Source organism: Penicillium samsonianum (assembly GCF_028829775.1).
Source record: "Penicillium samsonianum strain IBT 33392 chromosome Unknown utg000009l_segment0_segment0, whole genome shotgun sequence".
NCBI classification, from domain to species: Eukaryota; Fungi; Ascomycota; class Eurotiomycetes; order Eurotiales; family Aspergillaceae; genus Penicillium; species Penicillium samsonianum.
In genome coordinates this window covers 1,685,957-1,699,050 of record NW_026643267.1, presented here as the reverse complement: position 1 = coordinate 1,699,050, position 13,094 = coordinate 1,685,957, and the positions used below count along the sequence as shown (strand labels likewise).

General features: G+C 46.0%; 2 protein-coding genes across 2 annotated transcripts; both read left to right on the top strand.

The window, feature by feature from the left end:
* Nucleotides 1-5,269: 5,269 nt before the first annotated feature.
* N7471_013578 (uncharacterized protein) lies at nucleotides 5,270-5,659 on the top strand (the record flags this gene model as incomplete). The annotated part of the gene is made up of 2 exons (XM_057286297.1): nucleotides 5,270-5,345; nucleotides 5,406-5,659. The coding sequence occupies 2 exons, from the start codon at nucleotides 5,270-5,272 to the stop codon at nucleotides 5,657-5,659; spliced, it is 330 nt and encodes a 109-aa protein (XP_057129622.1).
* Nucleotides 5,660-10,555: 4,896 nt separating this feature from the next.
* On the top strand, nucleotides 10,556-12,543 carry N7471_013577 (dynamin family protein; the record flags this gene model as incomplete). Its single annotated transcript, XM_057286296.1, has 4 exons — nucleotides 10,556-11,135; nucleotides 11,191-11,833; nucleotides 11,962-12,178; nucleotides 12,322-12,543. The coding sequence occupies 4 exons, from the start codon at nucleotides 10,556-10,558 to the stop codon at nucleotides 12,541-12,543; spliced, it is 1,662 nt and encodes a 553-aa protein (XP_057129621.1).
* Between the last annotated feature and the right edge of the window lie 551 nt (nucleotides 12,544-13,094).

Below are 13,094 nucleotides of genomic sequence, written 5' to 3'. Positions count from 1 at the left end.
TACGACAATAGTAAAAATAGAAAGAAAAGGTTGGCGTCGATCGCTATTCCGCTATAGAAGAATATTGACGTAAATCTTTTAATGGTTAGTCTTTCGCTCCGCCAAGCGCAACTTAGGAGGCAGAGAGAATATTACATGGCCGCTGAATGTAGTGAGCGGCAGGGCCCACATTCCGGGGAGATAATGCGCTGATCCGATAACGTGGTCTCCACCAATCATTTAATAGGCGATATGACCTAAACGCTACCAAGGTCTTTGACACTACGAGATTCATGAATAAATTTATAGTTTTCTTCGCGCTTCGTTCGTCCACGAATTTTCTTGCCACTTAGTAGATACTAGAATCCCATAACGATAGACTAGGATGCTAGGATCAATATGGTAATTTTCTAGTCCACCCGGAGATCGAAACTCAATTGAGCGGGCTATCCGCGGGTCATATGATTTAGAATACTCTACCAAGAGTACGATAGCCAATCTATATATCTCAAATTGATCCACCACTAGAACGTGAGGATCCAGTGGGCCAGGGAGCGGGTAGTCGCTAAAATGATCCCCTAGCGCTTAAACTCCCGAAAAGTCTTAATGGCATTTCTTATCGTATCAGGTTTCGACCATCACTAGCGAGGCCAGGGAATTCACCTCGATACACCCTAATTATAGTGACAATTTGTCTATAGTTCCGCAGCCTTACGGTTATATATAGCTTCAAGTCGGAGTCTGCCCCAGTGAAATATAACTAGTTATAAAGCATAATAGCATGACTTGGCCTAGGCTCTGGAATATAAACTTTAACTTGATCATATTTTGGTCTGAATCACTACTATGACCGAAGCGTGCGCGTAGTTATATTATCCTATGTAGTATTGTTCTCCCCCTCTTTGGCTATCATCTCTATAGCTGTCTCCACAACTGCCAACCTACTATAGATGTCCTCCAGATCACTGCAAATAGTTGCAATCCAGTTGCTCTGATTATCCAATAACTTTTTCATGGACCTAGAAAAAATCAGTATTTGCTCTTTCTCTGGTGGGTCGCTCGACAGACTTCGTTCGGACATCTAGTCTTTATGTTATAAGCAAACGTACTATAAAATACTAGAATTATAGCACTCACTCTACGACACATTGTAAGGCGATCATGTTGCAGTCTCTAGGGAGATTAGCCTATCGGGGTAGTTCTAGTTCCTCTTCAGGTCTAGGGCCCATACTCTGGTTCTATAGAGAATATTCCTGCCCGCCATCCGCTGAGTTGCCATTACGGTAGTTGCTAAAGGAGTCGTTCTCCTGACTAGAGGTCTCGTCCTCTGTGGTATCACCCGCTGTAGACCTTGATGGACTTCGGATGTCCTTAGACTCGGAAGATGATAGGGATAGTGCACGTTATAATCGGCTCCGAAAGCTTTATCGTTGATTATTATACGGAAATTTTCGAATTCCACCCATAATTACGGACGACGCTGGGATACTAAGCGTCCCCAACTATGGTTGAATGTTAAAGGAGAAGTCGTATAGTTTTTATAGAGAGCTGGTTCGCCAAACCGGTGCTTACGATCGGGATTTGCGAGGTCCATTATCTTCCATCCATACTTCCCGTACTTATCGCTTAATTTAGAATATACTTTGACCAATCAGTCACGAAAGACATTTAACTCTAGGGTAAGGACCTCTACCGGAAGACAAAATATTCGCCACCCAAGCCTATTTGATATTACATTATTCAATAGCCGGTGGGACTCGGCCTGAAAACTCATTTCTGTTTTCTTTTAACGTATAGTAGTAACATTCAAGAACACTTTTTTGAAATTACGAAAGTTACGGTTGCTCTTTCTTAAAACTAGGGATATACTCGAACGGTGGGATTCTGAGGGATGCTGAACTACGGAGTCGATATTTCTCAACTCAGACTCGCCAAACCGACTGACCAGAACGGTCCATGGGTCATTCTGATAAACCAACGGTACTATCTTAGCTCTTACATAGGACCACAGAAAGGGGGGGTCCTTAAGGCCCACCTTGCCCATCGATGCGGGATTCAAATTGTGCCATTGTCTTAAAGGTCTCTTCTTGCTACTGCTACTTCATATAAGCGCCATATCCCCACGGAGCGAAGTAGTTTGGTCAGAATGGGAGGAAAAGAACCTTCTCTCCTAGCTCTATACACATCGGGAGCTGTCGTGGAAAGCCCGCTCCGACGCATATTATGAACAATACCGGGTGGTCCGAAGCGTTGACTCTCTCCGAGGGAAAATGTACCATATTCTGCGGAAGCAACGTCGCGCTGGTGCCAAATTGCCTAAACATCCAGGGAATCAAAACTGCGCAGGAGCCGCTCGTCGCGCGCTGGGAGGTAGGAATTCATTGGAGACTCCTCCAAAGAAAAGGCCTGCCCAAAGTAAAATTGGAAAATGGTATCAAACAATTCGAACCACCGAGCCTAGTCATACCGACAGCATTGAGTCGACCAAGACAAAGGGCTCGAGACCAGGTATAAATTCATCTTCGTTCACTGTTTGTTACAAGCTGATCGTTCATATCAGGCTGCGCGACGCCACTACTGAGCCATTTACGGCGTGAAGAAACACCATCGTCATCTTGGATTTGGGACTATGTATATCGTGTCTGTGCAGCCAGGAAGCTGAGATACCGATGAGCGGAACGTCCAAGCTACCAGCAGTTCGTTGGTATGTGCGCTACATCATGATCTCGAAGCAGCAATGGCAACTATCTCGATGAATTAGTGTTGTTGGATGTTGCTACGACCGGAGGATGTGGCAGGTGAGCAATCAAGCTGCAGCATGATGAATATCGATATTATTGTACGTATGAATTCACGTATTATCAAAATATAAACAAGCATCATTCCTTGGAATTCCAACAATAGCGAAAAGTATGGTTCGATGAGTCATGGAATCGCTCGCTCGATGAGAGAATGCGGCTGTCACGAATGATCCTCGTGGAAAGCTTATCTACAAGCTTCTGCTCCACTTGCTTTCTAGGTTGCTCGTAATTAAGCCCTGCAGCCCAAAAGAAAAGAGAACCGGAGGAGAGTTAACAAAGTCTCGGTCTGCTCATATATAGGATATTGGGAAAGGCCAATATTTTATTAGGGAGATACTCTATATCAAGCCGTCATGATCGAGATGCGCAGGGTGCTTGGAATATAGTTTAGGTGCCGCAGGTGGGCCGGCCCACAGCATCGACTCATGTCCTGGAGGCAATCGGATTCTCGGTTTTAAGTGCAAAAACCGGACATTTTACGTAAGCTCATGTGGTCTGTCCATAATTGGCATTTGTTTCTACAAGTTATCTGCTAGAGTTATCAGACTGGCGATCGAATTGGGCATATGGAGAGGACGTGTCGGGCTTAACGAGAGTGTAATCATCAGGGGAAAGCTTGGTGCAGGAGAAGATACATAGCTTCTAGAACGTTCTACAGACCAGATAGACAAAGGGCAGCTTGCCACTTGACAGGGGAACTTGCTCTCTTGTGACTGCAACCAGGATAACACAACCACGGATCGGGTTGTCGCCTACCATTCTGTCGCCAAAGTCAGTGTGATATTCCAAATACTCACCTGCCCCAGCAGTACCTCCTAAGCAACAAAGCCCCGTTCCATCGGACACTGACGGCCGCCAGGTTTGGGCTTGTGGATCGTGTCTGGACCTTTGCAAATCCTTCCGATTTCTTTTCAGTGCCACAAATAGAACCTCCTTGATCTACTGTCCCGTGGGTCCTCGCTGGGATCTGCTTCGCAGAACCGTACCTGCGTCTGTCTAAATTTGCGTGTGGTGTTTGATTGGTCCGTCGGGTGCTATTCGTCTCCAGGGTCTCATCAGTGTGATGGTAGCGTTGCAATCTTGCGAGGGGGTGGCGATCACGAGAACCTAGCTCGTGAGTCTTGGTTGCAACGGTTCACGTGGCTGTCCTGGAAACTAGACCCAGTTTCCTATTGTATGCTTTCCAACAGGGTCTAGACTTTTTGGTTATTCTCCCCCAAAGAAAGACAATCGCCATCCTGGGTTTGAGAGTATGTCTGTGTCTGTCTCCGTGTGCAAGTGGTGAAACTGATTTCGATTGGGTGGCGCCTGAATTGGGGGGGGTGGGGAGGAGGAGAAGTCGGTCTGGGCCTGGAGACAGAAAAAACAACAAAGAAAAAAAAGCAGATTCCCGGTCGACGCCACATGGTGTGATCGTAATTTACACATGTTTTCCCCTAAGTAGAAAGCGCCTATTCATCCCTGGAGGATGATCGGCGATCTTTGCCCGATGAGTGGAATCCACAGACATTCGCTTATCTGGGCCGGAGATAGTTCCGCGGGTGGACCTCGGGATCCTGTGGGTGATGACTCACTGATAGAGTTGTTCCAAGAGTACATACTCGGCCCAGCACGGCCCAACCCGCTGCTGGGTGTTGGGCCGTGCGTTGGGCCGAGTACTATGTTACTGTTTTTATCCGGTCGGTCACTGACAGGAACGATTTTACCAGGATAAAATAAAATAAAAAGACCAGTTAGAGATGAAAAAAAAAACTTTGAGAACAGACCCCAAAACTCGTAAAATCGTAAAATCTACTTTGACTCTCTAGTCTACTCCATTCTAGGTGCCAAGATGAGAGACAAAGAAGGTGAAAAGAGACAGAGCTCGAGGATCCCATGGTAGGGGGAAGAGTGGTACTTTGACTTTCGAGATCGTTCCTAACCTAATGAATGTCTAGAAAACCACCAACTCTATGCTCTCTTCTCATTTGTCTGCTCAAAAATATGGACCAAATGGTGGCGGTCCGAGGCCCGGCTATGCTATTATTTCTTTGTTCCTTTCTCACCACTCAACTTAGCCTGTTTCTTTATCGAGTCAACGCACATGCCTGACCACGAATGTGCTCCACGGGAGAGCAGGGCTTTAGAGCAACACTGGGATCTAAGATAGCATAAATAGCCAGCCTCTTCTTCTACTTTCGATTTCCATTTATCAAACAAAGACCCTTTTACCTCCACCAACATGTCGCAAACCTCAACACTGACCCAAGCGCAAAATCCTTCTGCTCCGGAAGGTCAGCTCAGTTCGCAACGCAGGGCGCATAGAACCACCAAGTTAACCGATATTCCAAATAGTGTATGAGCTACTACGCCAAACCGAGGCTTTAAATCAAGAGCTCAACAAGAGTCAGTTCGCAATACAGGACGCATAAAACCACAAAGCTAACCAAATTTTCTTTTGGTTAGCACGAGCTTTGTTGGACCAGAGCATCTCAGTTAATAAAATAGCTATGGAACAACTGGTTCCTTATTGGGCCTTGTTTTGTACAACGAAGACATTCATTGAGGAATTCATGGCCAATCAAGGTAAGTCTCTCTGAAAGCACCAAAGGAAGCCCGTCCACTCATTGCTCTACTTTACGCCAGAAGCCTTAAACAAGTCTGCTTTCGTTCGGCCGAACTGGCCGTGCGAACAATTACCGCAATGCCTTCTCGATGCCGATAATTATTTACAGGACATCGAATATGAGGTGGCGGAAGAGGCTCAGGGAGCCGCGGGAGGGAGCGATGTTCTTACCCACACGGTAGTTCGGTATCTTGAGAAAATTCAGAGCTTCTTAGACCAGAACGTGGATGATGCTGCGGAAATGGATATTATAGACCGGGCATCACAAAAGTGAAGCCTGGTGAAGAATTTCGCGTCAGGTTTCCTGGCCCAGTGTCGGCGATTTGTGGATATTGACTTTTTGATACGCAAACGTTTTCTTTATGTTCGACTCCGTGAGGACATAGTTATCATTGATCCATCCGTAATGTATGTAGTCCTCATAGCGTGTATATCCGAACGAGATGTGCATTGGACAAGAGCAATAAGATCGGAAAAATTGGTGAACCTTACGGGATGCCGGTCAGTGTCGTGAATGCCTCGCTCAGAGAGCGGTTTGACATTTTAATTCGGGTGAAACGAGCGCACCTACGAAACAAGGGCTCCGAGGCCCATGCTGCATATTGGAAAGCACCCTCTTGTGGAAGACCAGACTATGCCCATACTAACTAGCTCCCTTGCTCTCCCCTCCAAACAGTGGGTACAAATGGCCCATGATAAAGTGAATATCATGATCGACGAAGATGCCCCCCCTCCCTCAGAGCTGCGTGTCTGGTAGCATTTTGTGTTCGGCATGAAGTGAGGCAAAGGGTTAAATTAACCGATTGGTTATTTGGAATTTCGATGAAAAAGAGTTAGCTGCCCCGAATAAAGAGGTAATGGGACTGGGTGCCGAAGAAGCCCGCGTGTTTTGAAATATTGCTTCGTGCCACCGCAGAATTCGGGTAATTGCTCGAATTGTTGGAAGAGACTATGGTGTAAATGACAGCAGGCGCGATGTGGCTTATCGACTATAAATGACTCTCGAGCACAGTGTCTCATCCAATATCTTACGACCAACATGTAAGTTAGTCCGGGATGATCAAGGAACATAGGGACTGCTATTCTTAATCCCTGTCTTGATATTCTGCCAGCTGGTTGAGTACCTTTTAGAGTGGGTGTTGATGTGGGTGTTGATGTGAGTGTTAATGTGAGTGTTGATGTGAGTGTTGATGTGAGTGTTGTGTTGTGGTAAAACGTCACTGCTGTGGTGAATAGTCGGGCGGTGAAGGAGAATATCAACGTCTAGACTTCGCCAGGCCCATCATCAGATTATGTAAGTTTCTTAAATAGGGGGTTCAACTTCAACCCTCTGGAAATTCATCCAGTTATTTACGTCTGTCATTGTCACCTACCGCCATAACCAGTAGTATAGTAGGTAATTGATTATAATAAACGTGTATCCTATTTTTAGTATATTGAATATGTCGTGTTTATAATAAGTTTATTGATGCGACTGGTAAACATTATATTGTGAGTGGATTTGTGTTCAACATATTTTGTAGTCATATATATATTTACTCCCATTATAGTCGCATCACTATTTCAATGTCTTTGGATCACAATTTCAATTTCATTCAGACTCGATAGTTCACTGCTTTTACTAAGCTTGGTTTAACTGAACTCATTCATTATATAGCGCCTTAGGTTCGATTTTAGTAAGTTCACTCGCAAGTGTTGGCGAACTATTCCGCACGTTTCGGACCAATCTCATTTGTAATTATCCAATATATCATGCACAAAAATCCTTGGATCCAGGGATAGCGTCGGGGGCAGCGTAGTCAGCGGAGAATATGTCGAAAGACTCGAAGATGGTAGAGATTCCATACGAGGCCAAAGGGATAGTCGGAAGCTAGTGCCTGTTGCACTAACAGCATGCCAAGTGATTGTGTCTAGCAACTGTCTGCGTACCCGACAGAGATTCCCTAGGGCCGTTTCAACCCGCGGTAGGAAGAAGAGATCTTCTCCTATAGTCTCACTAGATATCCGGTCAAATCGCGCAAATCGAAATTCTATCTAGTGCACCTCTTTAGGGAAAAGGAGCGCTGATATGTAGAGGAAAATGTCTCGAGCCTGAGTAGAGATGGACAGAGGATCTGGACCTGTCCACTTGAAGCCGTGTAGACTGTCGAGATTGGGGTAGAAAAGGCATTCGATCAAGGAAGACCCTTGAGTTTCATATCCTATAGGATCGACTTTGTTAAGAAGGACCTGCCGCGGATCATTGGGATCAGTGGCGAGATAGGGAGGCGGTGTCGGTATGCCAGAAGATTCATGCCAGATAGCGTGAAGGTCGAGATCCAAATCGTAGTCTACTAATGTTAGCACAAATAATCATGAAAGCAACGGGTACAGACCATTGTTGTTCAATTCGTTCATTTCTGTTCTAAGATTGGCCGTCGAAGGCTGTAGGGAAATATAGAAGTGTATAAAATAACAATTTAACGAGGGTTGGAGGAATAGATGCCGTAGGGTGAGCAGGGATTGTATTTATCTTCGATAACGGAAGGTCAACGCTGATTAGGATGGTTTTATGGCCAGATGCTAAGTTCTTGAAACTAAGCGATGAATGTATCAACGGCCGTGGAGCGTTGATAACCCGTGACCAAACCCAACGAGACTTCACCGGCGGTTGCATCGGCCTCCTCTAAGATCAGCGATAATATTTAGTAGAGAACGCAAATAGATGGCAGAGCTATCCAAATGTTATTGTCGCCCACGAGCGCTCAACAACACTAAGACCTCATTAAGGCCTATCAATATGATAGGGTTGGGGATCGCTCGCTTGTAAGGCTGAAACCACACCGTTATAAAGGGCCTGAACCGCAAGCTTTCGATCACGCAACACCACTGCCTATTCATCGCAGAGCTACAGAAGGATGTTGCTGTCGCTTGCTAGCCACTCATATGATTCAAGAAGCTGTCGCTGCTCATCCTCAAGTCGCATTTTCTCGGCAGATTTGATGACGTAGCATTCCCATAGGGAAAAGTACAAGTCAAGCAGCTTGAGAGCTGGTGTAGCAAGAGTGTCATTGTAGTGTAAAAGTTTCGTAAACTCCACCGTAAGGACACGGGGTATCACTGGACTCTGCGCAGTATTAGTACTTTTGTTCGTTTCCTGCCGAAGAGGATATGACCGACCTTGGCTTCGATAGTTGTGCCGTTTGAAGATTGCTGTGGATGGGTTTCTAACTTGGACAGATATTCTGCATCCCGCGATACCCGACGCTGTCTCTTGGCTGGCCGGTCAATTGGGGAAGGCAACGTGGGATAGTCCATTTTGGTCAGTTTGGTCATAACATGTTGATTAGGATATCGTGCTGGAGAGGAATTTATAGACTGGCAAACGCTGCACCGAGTCTATTGGTATCCACCATTGTCCTCCCGGCCTGGGAATAGACCGCACATTGAAAGTGTCAGTGGAAAATTCATTCAACTGTTGACACTCGATCTCACCTGCTGCTCACCGCAAGCTACTCAATATATGCGAGAATGAGCAACAGATGAAGCCTTGAAGCGAGGTATTGCAGAAACCACCTCCTAATGGTAGTTCTTATAGACAATGCGGGAATTAATTCCGATGATGCGGCTTGATTCCTGGTCTGCACCGGCCTCATATCACAACAAAAACAAGTTCGGTATATTATGTTTCTGTGAGTTATCGAGAAAGATAACTCCCTTCAAGGACGCGGGCCACCTCCATTTGCACTTCACTGATTGACGGTGCCGACTGTACGACATCAATTATATGTTGGACATCATTATCAGTAGAAGTCCTTATTGCCTCAAAAAACTTGTCCAAAAACTCCCGATAGTACTTAAGATCTTCTTCCATTCTCATTAAGTAGCTTTTGCGCCGTTTGTCTGAACTCTCATCGATTACGCAAACCGAACCACGCTTGTTGCATTCCAAGCACGGATTTCCGCCTGTGCACTATCATTTGAAACATCAAGAAGTAAGCGGCTAAGTCGGGCGACCTGTTCTAAGATTGCCTTACCTTGGTCCGCCGTCGCTGACAATCTTTGCAGGCAATTGACACTCTCCTCACTGTACCGATGTGTCTTTCAGTGAGGTTTGAGTCTTTCAGTTCGTCAGCGGCTGGCAGTTGAATAGTTGGCAAACGAGGTTGAATGGGCCTGAAATCCAACGCAGACATGAAGCGGCTATATGCAGTCTTTAGCCAGGCAAGGAAGAATGAAAAGGAGAACGTAGGAGATAGTGGAAAGTGAATGACGACTTCATTTTGTATTTTTCTCCAGGTCAGCTGATAGCAGTGAGGCAGGGGGATAGTTTGGAAGAATGGAGGTCAGATGCAAGGAGGCGTTTTCGTACCGTGGGCCGTTGTTGGACGTATGCTCTGAGATTGGCAAGTTTAGTTACAATCAACCATTTGTCTACAGTGTCGATACAGCTGTGGCTTTTATCTTTTGATCACTGGCGACGTCGAATGGAGAATGGATCGACCAATTTCCGAATGACAATATCCATACGCGTTCAGATTCTAGGATTCTAATTTAAACTTTGAGCTCCTGTACCTTTCCTATCCGTATTGCTGGATTGTAATATTACTAGTATTTACAAAAACTGCTAAATTATGGAATCATGTGATTAGGGTTTGAAAGAAGATCTCTATGTTTCCAGTATGGAAGGCGAAGTCGGGCGCCACAATAGCACGGATTAGTCTACCTTCATCAATAGCTTCTTTGATCTTATCACTAGCTCAATTTGGAACACATTGTGGAGATAGTGATTAGTTTATCCACTGAAGAAAAGAATGAATAGCTCCTCAGAAAAAGGAGAGCAGCTTAACAGGCCTGATATCGAAGCACCAGCCATCAAAGTCAATGAGAACATACGCAAGGTACATGCAAGGGGCAGAGAAAGGGGGACATCAGAGTTCAAACATCCCGATTTCAGTCTCTCATTCCTCGTCTGCATTGCAATTGCTAGTCACATTCTTGCAAATTCGGTTGGATTTATTGATGCGCTTGAATGTTTTGGATGACTGGAGACTGAGGTTACTCTGTGGCTGAGAACAGTCGAAAACAGGAGTATAAATTGGCTAAGAGCCCCGAAGAAGAATGAACCAAAGCTGATTGTTATTAGACTGAACCCATGCAAATGACCGTGAGCGATCTGAACTCTTCAAAAATGGCTGTTTTGCCTCCCGACAAACGACCTATTCCGTGTGACTCTTCTCAACCACAGAAGAACCTCAGTCTCCAGTCATCCAAAACCTCCAAGCGCCTCAATCAAATCGACCGAATCCGCGCGAATGGAGTTGGCGACCACATCGCACTACCACAGTTGGTAGTTTGTGGGGACCAGTCCGCTGGGAACAGTTCTGTCCTTGAAGGCATTAGCGGCATACCATTTCCTCGACAGGATGGCCTGTGCACTCGATTTGCAACAGAGATCATCCTTCGACACGAGCCCACGGATATCAGAACCACAGCTACTATCATACCTCACTCATCGAGGAGTGAGGAAGACAAACGTCATTTGAATGCTTATCGCCACGTTCTTCACAGCTTTGAGGAGCTGCCAAGCATCATCGAGCAGGCGGCGAAGCTCATGGGGGTGCGTGGTGTTGATACGCAGGCGGAGGGCACAGCGTTTGCAGCGGACGTTCTCAGGCTTGAGCTAGTTGGGAATACAGGTCTCCACCTGACCATTGTCGACCTTCCTGGGCTAATCTCAGTCGCGGAGTGTGAAGAGGACGTGAGAGATAGTTGAGAATTTAGTGGACTCCTATCTGCAACATTCTCGGACCATCATCCTTGCAGTCATACCGGCCACCAGCGACATTGACACCCAGGGTATCATCCAGCGTGCACGACGTTTTGACGCGGATGGTCTCCGAACCGTCGGAATAATTACCAAGCCAGATCTCATCAACGCTGGTACAGAGGCACGCATCACTCGGCTTGCCAACAACTGCGACCGCACCAAACTCACTCTTGGATTTTTTGTCCTGAAGAACCCCAGCCCGACGGAGCTCAAGGCGGGTATGACCACGGAAGAGCGACGCAGAATGGAACTGGCCTATTTTTCCACTGAGCCTTGGAAGAAGCAGGGACTGGACCCTTCACGTGTTGGAGTTGACAAATTGCGATATTTTTTGGAAGAAATCTTGGATAGACACATCGAACGTGAGCTTCCCAAAGTTCGCGAAGATATACGTCGCCTTCTCCGGGAGAAAAATGAAGAGCTTGATGAACTTGGAGCGGAACGAGATTCTCCAAACCAGATACGCATGTTCCTGACAAAGATCGGCACCAATTACTACAATGTCATCCAAGCCGGCGTTGATGGATTATACGGAGGTCGTGACGCGAGCTTCTTCGAAATACGAGACGGACAATTCTCAGTTCGTCTCCGTGCTACTATCCATATGGAGAACGAAAAGTTCTCTGACTATAGCAGACAGTATGGTGAAAAAAGAAAGATCGTCTCGATGGACCCCTCAGATGGCGGTGAAGAGAAAGCGGTGGACAACTTATTGTGACGAAAGAGGGAATGCTTGACTGGATTCGACAGGTATGACTTCCCTCTAGCGAGAGAAATTACCGTGATACTCAATCACCGCAGATTTATGATCAAACGAGGGGCCAAGAGCTACCAGGCAACTACAACCAAGCTCTTCTTGCCGAGCTGTTTCATGTGCAATTATTGCGATGGGCCCAAATTGCTCGAGAACATATCGTGGTGGTCGCGAAGATTGTTTCTCGGTTCGTGAATGCCGCATTGACGTACGCTATCAAAGATGGGAAGGTTCGCGAAAACATTAGTCTCCTAGTCAGCACCACGCTGGAGGCAAATACCCACATGTTCTGAAGCAAAAACCGACTTGACCGCTTATTACAAGCTCTGTTTTATACGAAAATTAATAAAATATCCTCTGATCATGAAACTAGGTTGCTCGGAAGACGTTCGTTGATAATGTCTGCCGTCAAGTCATTGAACGACATATTCTTGCCAAGTTGGCCGATGCGTTTAGTCCCATGACGGTCAGCTTCTATTCGGAGGAGGAGCTTATCAACTTAGCGGTTGAGTCAACACAGATTGGCCACCTACGTTCTGAGGCCCGCCGGCTTCAAGCCGCTCTAGAGCAAAGCCTCCGTGACCTAGCAGGATAAAGTGACGTTGGACTGCTCCGACGTGGTTTTTTACCTACTGGGTTTTCCCACGTTCATTACGCGAATGCGGGAGCAAATGTACATAAATGGCTGCTATATGTTGCATGCGTTTGATAGAAAAATCACTGTAGCATTATATGCTGAATGAATATGAGAGAAAAAACTAGACTGCGGAGAGGTAAGATTACCGTAATTTCAACGAGCTCATCGGAGGTACATCGACTAATGCAAAGGCTGGCGGATAGATATCCTAACACGGACTATTACACTTTAGGTGGGGCCCGGGAACTAAAGAGAAAGATGATCTCGAATATTACTGTACAACCGCCGGTGAAGTTCTGTTGGGTCTGGTGACGGGGTGTCAACGTTCAACGGCCGTTGATACACCAAACGCGTGGTTTTCGAGAACTTAGCATCTGGCCATAAATTTCTCTTAATTTATCCTGACCTTTTGCAATTGAAAATAAATAAAACCTCTGCTCAGCCTGTGGCATTCCGTCCTTCACAACCCCCGTTACATCGCTAGTTTATAAACTTTCATATTCTCCCTA